We start from the raw sequence: 16,464 nt of genomic DNA on the forward strand, positions 1-16,464 counted from the left end.
GTTTGGTCCACAAGTCTGACGTATGTCGTTCACCCAATATGTATGTACACCTTTTTAAAGAAAGTTATTGTTTAAAGTCAGCACTTTTACCTCACAGTTATTGTTTCATATAATTGTCAACATGCTGCATTACAGAATAAAATACATTACTGATGTATTGACTGCACAGAAGTTAGCCCTGGGAGACCAAAGCTAATGTGTAGAGTGTCTTTATTTAACGACAGTAGGCCTACCCATTCTGTCCTTCTCTTTGTCCATCTGTATCAAATTATTTCCCCAAAAATGTAAACTGCATTATCAATGTTGACAATGTGGACCTGTAGTCAACTGCAAAGGTGCATGAGGAGAGTAAGAATGGGAGCGAGCTAGCAAGCAGACTGGTAATATGCTATCGAGTGAGTTTACAAGCTAAGTAGCTAGCTCACAAGTGCGTGTTTTGTTACTTGGTGCGAAGGGCTTTGTTATTATTTGTCATCAGGTATGTGTACTACAATGTGGAGAAATTAAAGGTGTTGCCCTTGTAGTACAGGTTTAGAGGAGGGAGAGTACACACTCTGTAGCCAGTTAGCCTGTTTACGCATGGAATAGCTTACTTGCTACAAAGCTTGTTAGCTTGCGTAGGTGCTGCTATTCCACTGCCATTGTGGATTTCTGGCCATACAACTTGTGTAAGAGAAAGAAAGAGACCGTCACTCAGTTAGCCATTGAGTGTTTGTTAGTGTGCGTTTTGCTCGGCCCTGGCTAGCATTGTGCCTCCAGTTTCAGTCATATCTCAGAACATCAACACTGTTCTCACTCTATTCAGCTTTGTGTTCACACGTCTGCATGAGGCAAAGTCTATGTTATCTGGCAGTGGTGCATTTTACTAAGGATGTCAGAAATGTACTTTTAAGATTGAAATGGTGTGTGTGTGTGTGTGTGTGTGTGTGTGTGTGTGTGTGTGTGTGTGTGTGTGTGTGTGTGTGTGTGTGTGTGTGTGTGTGTGTGTGTGTGTGTGTGTGTGTGTGTGTGTGTGTGTGTGTGTGTGTGTGTGTGTGTGTGTGTGTGTGTGTGTGTGTGTGTGTGTGTGTGTGTGTGTGTGTGTGTGTGTGTGTGTGTAAATAATGTTTGTTGTGTGAGTGTGAGTTAATGTATGAGGTGATGAAATGATGTGAGTTGTTAGCATGCTGTCCCCCCGTCTTGGTCCTCTTTTCTTTTGGTTTTTCTGGCCCTAGATTCAACATCTCAAATTATCAGCTATCTAAGTTAAACAGAAAAACAGATGATACTGGCTAAAATAAAGGACCTGAAAATATAACAAACACCATGCAGGACCATTGAAAGCAAATGTGAATGTTGGCGTTCAGTGTTATCTTCCATCATGGTGTTGGTCTATTAAAACGTTGAAGGCTAATGTAACAGTCTATCAATAAGAAGCCATCCTGTGAAATCAATATACAAATGAATCTTGTGGTGGTAGTTGCCTACTGGGTATTGAAGCCCAACTGTGCTTAATCTTAGCCTTACTACTCTGATATGTCATATATTCTTTACTTTGGCAGTTAGCAGTGTTTTTTCCCCAGAATGCTATCGGGAGATGCGTCTGCTTGGGCTAACTCAATCTTTGGGCCATGGGAGAAGATTAAGAATCTGTTGTCTCAACCTATACTTTCTCAGATTGTATATCAATTTTTTAAGATATATTAAAGAGAATATAGATAAAACAAATGTGTCTTGAATGTTTTTTTAATGTGTTTCTTTCACTTAAGTCATTTTAAAACTGGCAGTAAATGGGTTCAAATGCTCTAATTCTCTTCCTAAAGCCCAATGCAACAACTTCTAATCGCTTGTTTTGTTTGACCAATTGTCCCTAAAGATGTCCTGCAGGATTATACATGAAGGACATCCGCTGCATGTGGACATTATGGATCCATTATTGAATGCATCAGCAATCCATCTGGCACCACTTAAGCATCCTTGCTCTCTTTCATCTCAGGGGGATACAACAGTAAGACCACAAATGTGTAAGGGGGATGTAAAAGCTATTTTCAAACATACAATGTGTAATATGCTCCCACTGGGGGGCTCTCAATTAACAGTTGCAGTCTTTCAGGTTAAAACATATTTAAGGCGGATATTATGGATCACAATGCTGACACTAAAAAAAGCCGTAATGGGGAAGAGTCTACACTTGGGGGTTTTAACAACTGGATGGATCTCTGACGTTGAATCCTAATCACCTCGGTCATCCCTTGACTTTTCATCAAGCGCTTCTGAAGTGAATGTGGCTTTGTGCGAAATATCTCAACTAGATTGTCCCGAAATTTGATACACAGATTAAAACGTCAGTTTTCTTTTGCAGGTTTAAGCCACATTTTATTATCAGCAGGCAGAGATGGAGTTATCATATGATCAAAGCTCCATACTTGATGACAGCTGAAGCCTCTTCACGACATCGATGCAAATGGACTCCACTGAAGAAGACGATGTGGCAAAAGTTCCAGAAAAAACCCAGTAAGTGGACCATGAGTTAGGGTTCTTTTGTCAAATGCCCCTTATTTCTTTGCTCTTCACCAATCTTGAAGTGAGGTATACTAAACCAGGAGAGGGGTACATCCACATGCACTCAATGTTTTAACTCCTTGTGATAGCTGTGAGATGCTAACCACACAATGCCTACATCTGCCAATCAACCACACAACCAGTAACTACGCCTGGAGGAAACGCAATCATACTGTACATTGGCCCTGTGGCTATATTTACTTATGAATGAAGTGTGTGTGTGGGGGGGGGGGGGGGGGGGGGGGTGCAATAGCTCACAGACACAGCCAGGTAATAAGATTGTTGAAGGCTATATACATCATATTTATGTAGTTCTTCGTATGTCCTGGTTACAGCACACTTACCTGCTGCAGATCGGAAAATACCTTCTGAATCAGACCTACAGTATTTAATCAGCCTCGATTAATTCAAGTATGTTTTCACTTTCATTAAACAGACTTGGGGAAGAAGTGATAACATAATTGAAGAGTTACGAAAGTTGTGTCTCTACAGAGTCCCAGTGGACAGCCACATTAAGGAAGTGATTAATGGCTGTAAATGATGGGTCATTTGTCACGCAAATAGGCTGCAGTCAACACAACTGTAACTAGGGAGCTTTGTGACTGGTACAATGGGATTAGTTTTAATCCTGTAATTAGATTTTCCTTAGGACATAAAAGCTACACATTTAGATGGCCCTAATATGCTTTCTGGGGTTTTCCTTTTCCTGTAGTGTGTTATATATGTTTTTGTGCATATACATGGTCTGCCAAGGCTAAAACCCCTGTGTTCCCTGCAGAGGGAGTTTCCCTCCCACACACATTCCCCCCCTGCCTGAAAAGCCTACATTGGACTCCTTGGTTTACTTCTGTAACACAGTCGAGGCACAAAATACAATTGTGAAACCTGAATATGACCATAATAGGGCCTTTTTAATGTATCCTATTTACCTCATGTGTCTCCCTTTAAAGATACATCCAAAAAGTGAATTGTGAAATAAATAAAAGTTTATTTTTTCAAAAGCACATATTAAGACAACTAAACATGTCTGTTAACTATCCATATTTCAATGCAAATGGGGAGATTTCTGACATATAAAGGATTATTTAATTGAGCTGCAGATGAAAGCCTAAAGTGGTGTCCCTACCATCTATCTCAACATGGTGGACAGTACTAAAGCTCAGTTATCTGGCCAACTCCTTTGTATCTTATGATTCATTTCCTGAGTCATTTCCTCATGTAATCTCATGGGGCAATCATTGGGAAAAATTATATGGTATTTTTGGTGGAGTTCAGTAGAGCTGGAAGTTTACAAGATTTCAACTGAAAGCACAACGGAAGAAACAAAATACAATGACACCCCTTTTTGGGGTGCATGCACATCTTTGTGCATGACATTTTGAATAAATAATACAAATGAGAACACTACTTTATTTGCACAAGCAATTATTTATTAAAGAAGATGTCGAATTACAAAAAACTTGCACACACATTCATAATTTATGCTAGGTTCATACCATCACTACTTTACAAACCTGCGTTTGTTCATTTGCATTTACTATCTTTTCCTGACTGAGTTGTATTTGGGTGGATTACATTTGCCCTGTTCTTCAACAGTAGTTTAACTAATCCAGGTTAACATGATCTTGATGCGTTAAATTATCCAATTAATTGTAAGAAAGCCGGCTATTTTGTATAATAATCATCCCAAAGTTCAGTTTTATAGAAGACACAAAGGTTCTCTTTTCGTCTGTTTTATTTTTCAGTCGAGCAATTGCTTCATTTTGAAAGAGTTCTGTGCTTTTTAAAATCTACATTTAATAATTAAAGATGTTATTAAGAGTAGATAATGGATTGGGAAACATGATCAACACTTATGAGAGCCTCCAGCAGGGTGCACAATCATGTGAGACGAGGGTGGGCCTGGATAGAAAAACTACACTTTCCCCAGGAACAACAATCATCTCTGAGGTCACATGCTCTGAGGAGATGAAGGTTTATCCTGATTAAACTGACTGTCAGAAGACGGATGCAGGGGTTCTTGGAGACGGAGCCACCAAGTACCAGGACCTGGTCCAACAATGGACAAAGGGTGGTAGGTCTGGCTATTTCCAATTAATTAATTGGCTGAAGGAATTTCCCGGCACAGTCAGATCGGAAATATGCTCACAGCTCTAGGAGTGCAAGAAGTGAGAGTTAAACAGCTGCTGGCAGGTTGGGCGAGGCAGAGGAAACAAACACTTGGCTCTGGAACATGGGGGAAGAGTTATGCTGTTAGCAAGGGGGGTGGGAAGTGACTGGTCATCACTGTTGACCCGCCAACAGGAGGACACTGAGGTTCGGCATCAAAACTTACAACAGCCAAAAGCCACAGTCATAAGAAAATGACTGAAGGTGTTAGCAGCTATGAACCTACAGTATAGCAGTGATCTACTGATTGCATTATTTTAAAGCTAATATAACCAGAACAAATCTGATATGTTGCATTACATTTTTATCCAAAGCAACTTTCAATTAGTGTAATAAACCATAAACTCAACAAAAAACCTGCAGGTACATTTGCTTCTAATAAGCCAGACCGTCCAGCGTAAGATTCAATCCTGCAAAGATCCACAAGAAAAGCACAATCAAGGCATTCTAAACAATTATCATTAGGGCCCGAGCACGGCGCGCTAGGACCCAACGGCGTCCTAGCACGAAGTGAGAGGAACCTATTGTTATTGGAGGAATTCTTCTTATTTTTCTGCTGGCGTTTCCTGTTTTTGAGGTCTTTAGGATGCTTGAAAAGTTGTATAATTTTGCACGGATTCCAGAATTGTTGAAAACTACCATATTCTGGACTCAATTTGTTCAAATTGTCCAGCATGCTCTCTGTAATCTTAAAATACATTCCCTCATTTTAAGATTCAAAGCAGTCTTTCCATCCCCACATGCACACTGAAAACAGTAGGGCAGCGAATATAATCAGAGAATGTAATTGGTCTTTGTCACCATCAACTGGTGTGTGTGTGTGTGTGTGTGTGTGTGTGTGTGTGTGTGTGTGTGTGTGTGTGTGTGTGTGTGTGTGTGTACGTGCGTGCGTGCGTGCGTGCGTGCGTGCGTGCGTGCGTGTGTGTGTGTGTGTGTTTTCTCCATCTGTGTGTTTATTGTGTTGACCTGGTGGGCGTTGTGTGCCAGCTGCTTTTTTCTCTGCTGCTTCCTCTCCCATCGCTCAGCTATATGCAAACTTCATCTCATTCTCCATGCTGGCTGATCCTGGCTGTTTGCAAGCTGCACCTTATTTCCTCAGCTCTTTATTGCTTCTAACTGAAATGTCACTGTGGAACTACACAAGGCCATACATGTATAGGAGAATGATGGGATTCAATGCAGAAATTGCACAGGTTGTGACCTGTGCAACACCTCAGTTCCCATCACTGGGTTGATGTATAGTTGGGGCTGACAGCAGTGTCAGAATAGGTTACGGAGTGAGGTGCTATAGGTTAATTGCAAGGACAACTAAGCTGGATATTGCTTAGGAAAATATGATACCACATGTCCATATCCTTTGTCTATAAACAGATTCTGGATTAATATGCACCTAACAGAACAAGATAGCTTTCTTGTTTCCGTTTTTTGTATTGACTATTGTATCCAGTTTACTCTTTGGGTTATCTTGGCGTTAGGGCTAGGGTCAGAAGTTGGTGTCAATAAATGCATGTAAACTGATAAAAATAAACACGTTTTAATGGTTCAAGTGAAACAAGTTCTCATTATTCAGGAAAAGGCATGATTTTAATATTATCAGCTATTTACAGACTTTGTAGGCTTATAAACTCAAGAGCCATAGTTCTCCTTTATTATAATTTGCTAGATGTTTACGATTGGGCAGTCTAACAAAGATAGGACTCATTAAAATGTGCAATAATGAAGATCAGTCTTTACTGTTTGATAGAATAGTGGCATTAGATTGTACCAGAGGCCACCATATTTGGACTTTTTTTTTTCCCTATGGAGGGTTTTTCCCCTGGTCTCCCTTAGCTGGCAACTTTTTCCCACCGGCTAGCTAAGGTTGGTTATTTAAAGACTCCCACAAAGCTCAGATTGTATGTCAAACTCTTTCGCAACCACCAAAATATTGCAGGTTCCACCGGTGCTAAATCATCAGACGGATAACAGATGGGTTCTGGGATTGGATGCCAACCAATCAGCTAGATTTTTTTTCCCTTTGCTTCTGTTCTTTTTCAGACCAAAAGGCATGTGTAATTTTACAGGATTGGTACTGTCAAGGGGGTTTTGTAATTGTTCATTACGGCTTAATCATTACGGCTTCATTTTGACCTGAGAGTATCTTTATGGAATGAGTATCACTGTTGGATGGTACAGTGAACACTTCACAGCATTATACATACCTTACACATCATGTACACCTACAACAACATTAAGCATACATATGAGAATGAGAACAGCATTACACACATTCAGAAAACATATACATTGATTTGGTAGATGCCATGGTCAGTATAAGATTTGAAGCACACGTCGAAAAACAAACACAAAAGCATTTCCTGTTTTGCAAATGTTTGAATTCAAAGTTGTCAGATCATGAAGATGTCTTTGTTGATGGATTTGTGCATCTAAACTCTGCAGCAGTGAATGCTTTAGTCTTTACCTTGCTGGTTTTATTTGTTCGATAAGATGATTGCCTTGTGTCATACAGATAATAAGGGGCCGTTATGTTAATGTTCTTTATAGCTTCATTCAGACTTGACGGGATCTTTACAGAAACAGTCGTAGCCTTGCTTGATAACAGCAATGAGTTGGAAAACAATAATAGCAAGGAAGAATAGCATTTTCTCTTCTCTCACAGTCTCCATCGCTGTTGAAATTTGCAACTGAAGTTTGAATAATGATCATTGTGAACATTTAGGGAGCAATGCTGGTCTTACATGAATCTAACTTGCAATAACTACAATTGCACTTGTAGAGCGTAGACCTTTATAAAAGCCAACACTACATTCTTTTGCTCCTCTGATGGTCCAATTTCCTGAGTTGCGTAGTTGTTCTTCTGACTTTGGTGGGTTCATGAGTCTTAAATCGCTATGTGGAAACATCATGGACACTACAGGGAAAATGTTTGGTATTTTAATGCTCAGAGTGTTTAAATAAGTTATCTGTTTCTGAGCTGTTGTTTCGAGTAGATGTGGTGTTCAGTTGCTTTTTCCAAGTTTTCCAATATTTTCCTGATTTTTCAGACATCACATGAATGCAGCACAAATGCCCTATCTTTCATTGTTAATGAAAGTGAAACATGATTTGTGTATCTGCCCTGTTTTTGGATCAGCTCCAAATGTAATGGGTTCTTCAGTTGTCCAAACCTAACCCTTTCACAGAGTTTCACATTATTCAAGAAAGTTGTTTTTCCATTGTCCTGCTGAAAGATGACAAACAAACAATATCTGCATCAAAGAGTAGAGTAGTTGGAGTAGAGGTAATGTTGTGCATGTCAAAAAGGAGAAGTAATTGCTGAAATTACTTATAAATGATCTTCTACTGTGAAACTGCAAAATGGGAGTCAACCCAAGGGCAGCTAACTGGCTTGACCATGCGTTGCGTTGGGGAGGAATTTTCTTCATGATAATTCATACAAAGCACATCAAAGAAAAAAACACAATGTCAATGTCGGGTAATATAATGTGGTTGATTGTGTCGAAATAGATATAGCCATGTTGTTTTAAACGGCAGTAAAGAATCAATTAACCCAAACATAGGTAGGTTAAAAACACAGCTCTTTTTATTATTTCGAGGTGTATGCATATGCATGTGTATGGGCAGATGTGTGAATGCTGACACGTGTCCATCTATGATCGACAGTGTGTGTCTCTGAAGAGGGCGCCTCTCTATTTCCTGTGTTCCGCTTCAAAAGCTTCCCACATGCTAGTCCATCCGTGGGAGGCATTTCATTGTTCTGTGAGATTAGCTTGGCAGGCTGCAAACAGTAATGCATTTAGTCATGCCAACTTCTACAGAAGCCCAAACAATGAGTGCACTTCTGTAATTAAATAAAGCTCCATCCGCTCTCTTATTGCTTTGTTGAATTGGAACAAAGTTAATGTCAGATAAACTTACATTTTGACATCGTTATTAGCCAGTCAGATCCCTTGGTGGTGGATGTGAGGCCCTGATCATTGACAGGCATGAATCACACTTAAAGTTCCCAAATCACTTCCATTGTATATCCCCCTGGTCAAATGATGCACCTCCAAGTGCTTTAAATGGGGATAGAAGAGGAAGTCTTCAAAACATTACTTATCTGAAGCAGATAAAATGACAGGTTGCACGTTTCCTGCTCTTTTTCATTCAAACATACATATATTACTTTGAGCACGGTGTCGTGCCACGTGATAGGACATAATTCACCTCAAGATATTGTGTTGCAACACGTACCCGTTAGAGCGGGCACCGGAAGCTAGATTCATTCATGCTAGCTTCGCATGCAGTAAAAAGCTAATGTCTTACCTGTCTGAATGTTTCGTTATAATAAAGTGTGGAGTTCCATACTGAACACACCGCCTCCGACTCCCATTCCTCGGTTCTACAAAGGTACAGATTTATGCACGCCCACAACAAAAATTATGCAAACACACAGTAAAAGAGCATTATCAGAGACGAACAGCTTGGCACACATCCAGCTGAATTATATAGTGTAGCCTCATCCCAATACCCCTCCTTGACTCCTCTCTTCCCCTCCTCCGGGACATGACCCGGAAATCGATCAAGACACGCCATTTTGAAGGACGTCCCAATAGCTGAAATGCACACAGAGGAGTCGAGGAGGGGTGAGCGAGGAGGGGTGCGGGAGGAGACGAAAGGGAGGATACACGAGAGCAGACTACGGGGAAGTGTTTTCACGACTCACGTATAAAAGCCCCGCCCCCACCTTCACAGCTGGTCGATTTCAACAGAGGAAAACCGACAACTGGAAGATGAGTGGAAAAGCGTCATTTAAATGTATAAGTGCTCACAGCTCCGTGGGAATTATTATGTGCAATTCATTTCTTAAGGTTATAATAACAATTTAAGTCATATTTAATGATCTTGAACGTCACTAAAACATAGCTATTAAGAAAAGTATTTCATAAATGGCTAGATCTTGATAAATAACAATTATTTGTATTGTTTTTTGTTAAGATATTCAGGAGTTAAATTATTTAAAATGCACAGTCCTGAATGTGGGTTTGTGGTGAATGTGGGGATCTACAGGACACACATGTTCAGAGTAAAGGCTTTCACAATACTATCATTATATTTGTATTTAAATGTAGGCTACATTTTACACCACAACGGAACACAAAAGCAGGACCAACCATCATACATTGAATTCCTTGACTAACAAGAGAAAGATTCATTCATTTAAATAAATATTTAACAACAAATGGGCCGGTTCTAAGGGGTTATTCAGTTAAGCCCGATGTCAGGGGATACAGCTGTGCACATGTCATCATTAACAGACGTTGTTTATAAGTGACGTTTGAGTGAACGAGGACATCCCAATTAACGCCTGAGGACTCCTCTGTCCTCGCATCACCTCCTCGTGTCTCTCGCTCGCATCTTACGGAGGCGGAGCTAAGACGCAAGGAATGGACGCGAGTGAGGGAAAGGAGGAGTCGAGGAGGGGTATTGGGATGAGGCTATTGACTTCGCTCTTCACCTAGTTACTGAAAAATACTGTCAGATGTTATTTAATTGTAAATTCTAACAAAAGACGAACTCAAATACATGGGAGGAATGGAGCTGCCTTCCTTGCCAGCTTTTTATGTTTTTAGTTCTCTGTATTACTGCTATGTTCAGAAAATATCTATGATTGAGGGATTGCCTCCACATGGCTCTCAACATGGAAATGGCTGAGCTAGCAGCGAGCAGGTAACATTGCTTAAAAGCCTGAACAACATGAAAATAGTAACAAAAAAGGCAACAGTGCAACAGTGTTACCTGAGGATGAACCGGAGGATGGCCACCATACTTGTCAACCCTCCCGATTTTCGCGGGAGACTCCCGATTTCATTGCCCTTTCCCGGTTTCCTCCCGGGGTCATATTTCTCCCTCATTTCTCCCGATTTCTGACAAAATCAGATTTACTCAGGACTGTTTCCACTCAGACTTTAATACAGCTACACCATTGTTTGGTTTCCATGGTAACACGTCTCTTTAGTAGCGTGCAACTGAAAGTCTGAGAGGGTGAGGCAGATAGTCACAGAAAACAGAACAAGAATCGACAACTACTCTACTCTCTGCTCACTCCTTTCCTGCCCACACATATGCTCCATCAAGGATGGCGCTACAGGCCGCAGGGCATTGCACTTAGAACTACAATAAGCATGTTAATCTAACAGCTCCGGCGATCCACTAGCACCCCCCCCCCCCCCCCCCGCACCCCCCCATTTTGCATTTTGAAATGCTCCCGATTTCTGTGGTCTCAAGGTTGGCAAGTATGTTGGCCACTGGTGTGCTTTCAAGACAACACTATCGGTCCGGTGTGTGTTAACTTCCATTTAAGAACAGGGCAAAACACACAACCCAGTCTAACGGCATTTCGTGTTATAGTCTCGACATTTACTCTATTGATTCGTGTTCACCAACACTATTTTCCCCTTTTTTTCGTGTCACACGTATTTCTATTGGTAGTATGTTTCGTGCCTGCAACATGTATTTTTGTCCGGTCGGGTCTTGGAAGACCGGAAGCTGTGTGGTTCATAAAAACATTTTCTTACTCAATATCAAGCCACGATTATTGTTATTATTTTAATATGTATAATGTCAGACTTTTTTTGCCGTCTGTGAGGAAAATAAATGGGGCTCAGAGCCTCAGAATACTGAAATCTGTATTTTTTAAATATTTTTTTCCTTCTAATTTGTTATTCTTTTCTAAATAACACACTGTTATTTACTCAACCATAACACACAATCATCCTTGTTTTTATTTATTTGTTTAATTCTATAATCTCTGGCTTTCTTGGCGTCTGTCAGGAACTCAATTTCAAAATAAAATAACGGGAAACAGACGTAGGCCTATAAGGGACATTTCGAGCATCATTGCGATACACACCCACTTTACTGATTACCCAAGATCCTAAACTATGGTTTAATCTTGGTGATTGGATTGTTTAGCCGCAATGCACGTTGGGATATGGTGTTTATGTGATATGAAATCCGAAAAACATAAAAAAAAATACTTTAATCCGAGTGTGCTTCCTTTTCTCTTTGGAAGTCATCACATGACGGCATTGTAATGCACGGTTCGGCTGCATTAAATATTACACATCTGCCGTAGTTCTTTATTTATGGAGCCCTGATGAGAAGACCTTTGGACACATACTGCACATACAGTATGTATGTATAACATCTGAAGATGTGTAGTTTTATTCATGTTTCCACATAACTTTACAGGATATTGCTATATTATTTCACATGTTTTACTTCTACACATTAATATCTGATTTGTAAAACATCACAGACAGAAAGGTATATCCGTCATTTGATGGTAAGCTATTGAAATTCTGATTCCATGGATAGTAATGTCTTTAAAAAAGTCCTTTTATATCAGCTGTGCACCGTTATGCTGTAAATATAACCTATCTACCAATTGAATCAAATATAAAAGTCAGCCAAATTAATGTTGATACTGCAAGGAGATGTATTGTGTGTAGGGATGTCCCGATCCGATCACGTGATCGGGGATCGGGGCCGATCACGTGATTTTCCAAAGATCGAAATCGATCGGAATCGGGAGCAAGGAGATCGGGGATCGGGGAAAAAAAATGTTTTTTTATAAAATATTTTTATAATTTTATTTAACTTTACAAAACAAAAATGACCATGTTCACATCTTAAAGTCATCCTGAGGCCTTAGTTTTGGTTTAAAATTTCACAACATCATGTATGTGTTGCTTCTTTTGGGCTTGTTTTCATATACCTGGTTGCTTATTTCTCAAAAAATCTGGCAACCGAGTGGGCAGGGCGCAGTGTCTAATAGTAGCAGTAAGCTAACGAGAGGCTACGATCAGCTGGTGACTCGGGACACAGAAAATGTCAGGAGATTGGAACTATTTTAAAATTGAAAGCGAAGGCAGTGTAACAGGCAGATGTAATGTTTGCGAGGCGGAGGTTCCGCGTGGTGGAAAGAACAGAGCCTCGTTCAACACAACCAATCTTATACGTCACCTGAGAAACAAACACCAAGAGGAACACAAGGAGTACACATCGACCACTCGGGCAAAGGCACTAAAACAACCGACACTTTCTGAGACTTTGAAAAGGAAAGAGAAACTGTCCCAGAACAGTGACAAGGCCAAACAAATAACAGCCAAGATAGCTGAATTCATCGCGCGCGTTGGATGACCAGCCGTTATCTGTGGTGGAGAACGTGGGGTTTCGCCGTCTCATGGAGCACTTGGAGCCACGTTAAGAGTTGCCTTCTCGTCATTTCTTTACAGAGAAAGCTCTGCCTGCCCTTCATAACAAGCTTCGTGGCCACCTGCAAGCCCTGTTAACAGACGTGCCTGCTTTCGGGTTTACCACAGACATATGGAGTTCTTCTGTGTGTCCAATGTCACTCCTTAGCTTCACTGCACAGTGGATCGACTCGCAGTTTAATTTACGACATGCGACCTTGCACGCTCAGAACTTTCGCGGATCTCACACAGCAGATCTTGTGAGAGAGGCCATCGAGGGGATGCTTAACAGTTGGGGAATAGATAAGCCTCGGGTACATGTCATTTTGCGGGACAACGCGCAAAATATGGTGAAAGCCATGGATGATATGGAAATAACGAGTGTGGGCTGTGTTGCACACACGCTCCAACTTGCTGTGCATGAGGGTCTGCTGTCTCATAGACGCACTGGCCACTGCGAGGAAAATTGTTGGCCATTTCAAACATTCCCCGTTGGCCTATTCCCGGCTGGAAGATATCCAGAAGGATCTGAAGATGGACGTCAAGCGTCTACAGCAGGACGTGCAAGTGAGATGGAACAGCAGCCTCTACATGCTGCAGAGCATCCTGGAGCAAAAGCGGGCTCTCTCTTTGTATGCAGCTGACTACAGCCTGCCAGCCACACTGACAGCCAACCAGTGGACCCTGATGGAGAAGACAGCTGAGGTGTTAGCTCCATTTGAGGAACTCACCAGGGATGTGAGCAATCCCACTGCATCTGCAGCTGATGTCATCCCTGCAATAACAGCCCTAAAACGTGTACTCTCTCCGGAGAAGACCACTGACCAGGGGGTCAGAACAATGAAGAGCACGCCCCTAGAGGGAGTGGAGACCCGCTTTGCTGAGGTAGACGAGAAGCCACTGTACAGCATCGCCACTCTAGTGGATCCAAGATACAAAGACAGGCAAGTACAGTCAATTAATGTACCATTTGAATGCTTTTATAATCGTATCTATTACATTATGAATTATGTATATAAAACCAACCAGTATTCATTATTCAAGCCAATTTCAAATGTTCTTTCCTTTTTAAATGTAGGTCTGTTAATGATTAGATTTGTATAGAAGTAAGGCAGTTGCCTGACTTAACTGTTGTGCTGTGTGGTGTCTTCTTGTCTTATGTTTTTCTTTGTTGTGGGTGATTGTTACATTTATCTATTTTCAGATTCTTCACAAAGTCAGACAATCTGAGGCTTGCCACGGATAACCTCATCCTGGAGGTGGCAAAGATAGAGAGGGCTGCCAGTGAAGAGCCAGAGGCAGCAGAGCCTATGCGCAAGACACCACGCCAAGAAGCAAGCAGCAGCAGCCTGGGCAGCGTCTTGGACGAGATCTTGGAAGAGAATCAGCTAGAGGCCCGGTCCGTGAGTACATCAGCTGATGTCCAGGTACAGACCTATCTCTCAGAGCAAACCAGCCCTAGGAAAAGCAATCCTCTAGACTACTGGAAAGATAATGCTTCACGGTTCCCCTCACTGGTTACTGTTGCAACCAGGTTTCTCTGTGCCCCCTGCACTTCTGTGGACAGTGAGAGACTCTTTGGTGCAGTTTCCAACGTCCTTGATGAGAAAAGGAACCGGCTCTCACCTGACAGGGTAGAGATGCTGATTTTCCTTAAGAAAAACCTCCACTTAATTGTGAAGCCTGAGAGTGAGTAAGAAGTAAGAGTGCAGCTTACATTCAAGAGCTGACCGTCCCTTGATTTAAAAAAAAAAAACGGTGCCTTGCAATTTTATATCCATTTTTGTTTACATTTTATATTTGAATTGTTTTACTCCAGTAAGATGGAAATATAATACTTTGTTTATTCATGTTATGTTAAGCTGCTATTGTTCATTGCACTAATACTAGACTAGTTAGTCTTAAGGCTAGAATTCTGCACTAAGCCACATTTTTATTTTATGTTATTATTTATTTGTGACTGAATGTGAACTTGTGAAGCTAGTCAAGCTACCTCTTTCCAGTAGAGTTATTTTAGTTTTTTTACTGCACTATCTGCACTCAATTTGTTTACATTGTTATTTTGTGGTGGACCACTGATGAGCTTCATCCAATGCTGCTGTGAAAAAAGAATATCCTATATCCATGTTGGATAGAAAGGGTAGTTGGGTTCTGTCATTTAAATAAAAAAATACCTTAAGGGACAACTTGAATGCTTTTTTTTTTTTTAATGCATCGGATCGGGAAAAATCGGTATCAGCAGATTGTCAAAATCAAAGATCGGATCGGGAAAATCGGTATCGGCAGATTGTCAAAATCAAATGATCGGAATCGGATCGGGAGCAAAAAAAGGTGATTGGGACATCCCTAATTGTCTGAAGAGAAATTGAAGACGTTGTTTAATTGCTGATATATTTATGTTCCACGTCACATATTCAGTTTCGGTGGCAGTTCTTCCAGTTTTTCCAAAGGTCTTCTCATCAGGGCTCTATAAATAAAGAACTACGGCAGATGTGTAATATTTAATGCAGCCGAACCGTGTATTACAATGCCGTCATGTGATGACTTCCAAAGAGAAAAGGAAGCACACTCGGATTAAGTATTTTTTTTATTTTTTTTAATGTTTTTCGGATTTCATATCACATAAACACCATATCCCAACGTGCATTGCGGCTAAACAATCCAATCACCGAGCTTAAACCATAGCTGAGGATCTTGGGTAATCAGTAAAGTGGGTGTGTATCGCAATGATGCTCGAAATGTCCCTTATAGGCCTACGTATGTTTCCCGTTATTTTGTTTTGAAATTCAGTTCCTGACGGACGCCAAAAAAGCCAGAGATTATAGAATTAAACAAATAAATAAAAACAAGGATGATTGTGTTATTGTTGAGTAAATAAAAGTGTGTTATTTAGAAAATAATAACAAATTAGAAGGAAAAAAATATTAAAAGAATACAGATTTCAGTATTCTGAGGCTCTGAGCCCCATTTATTTTCCTCACAGACGGCAAAAAAATTCCGACATTATACATGGTGAACACGAATCAATAGATTAAATGTCGAGACTATAACACGAAATGCCGTTAGACTGGGTTGTGTGTTTTGCCCTGTTCTTAAATGGAAGTTAACACAGACCGAACCGATAGTGTTGTGTTGAAAGCACACCAGTGGCCACCCTCCGGTTCATCCTCAGGTAACACTGTTGCACTGTTTCCTTTTTTGTTATTATTTTCATGTTGTTCAGGCTTTTAAGCAATGTTACCTGCTAGCTGCTAGCTCAACCATTTCCATGTTGAGAGCCAGTTGGAGGCAATCCCTCAATCATAGATATTTTCTGAACATAGCAGTAATACAGAGAACTAAAAACATAAAAAGCTGGCAAGGAAGGCAGCTCCATTCCTCCCATGTATAAATGGGAGAACTTGCACAATTGGTGGCTGAGTAAATACTTTTTTGCCCCACTGTAAGTTTCCTACACTAATAATAAAAAGTTATTATGGCATTGTATGCTTTGTGTACCTTCTGTGCACTGCCT

The 16,464-nt window shown here is 40.7% G+C and overlaps 1 protein-coding gene across 1 annotated transcript; it reads left to right on the top strand.

Annotated features, from left to right (window-relative positions):
• The first annotated feature begins 13,403 nt into the window (after positions 1–13,403).
• Positions 13,404–15,142, top strand: LOC307030284 (zinc finger BED domain-containing protein 4-like). The gene is made up of 2 exons (XM_079666615.1): positions 13,404–13,894; positions 14,155–15,142. Exons 1-2 carry the CDS (start codon positions 13,485–13,487, stop codon positions 14,645–14,647), a joined length of 903 nt encoding a protein of 300 aa, XP_079522741.1. The 5' UTR covers positions 13,404–13,484; the 3' UTR covers positions 14,648–15,142.
• Positions 15,143–16,464: the final 1,322 nt, after the last annotated feature.

This window comes from Notothenia rossii (assembly GCF_949606895.1).
Source record: "Notothenia rossii genome assembly, chromosome: 2".
In the NCBI taxonomy this organism is placed as follows: domain Eukaryota; kingdom Metazoa; phylum Chordata; class Actinopteri; order Perciformes; family Nototheniidae; genus Notothenia; species Notothenia rossii.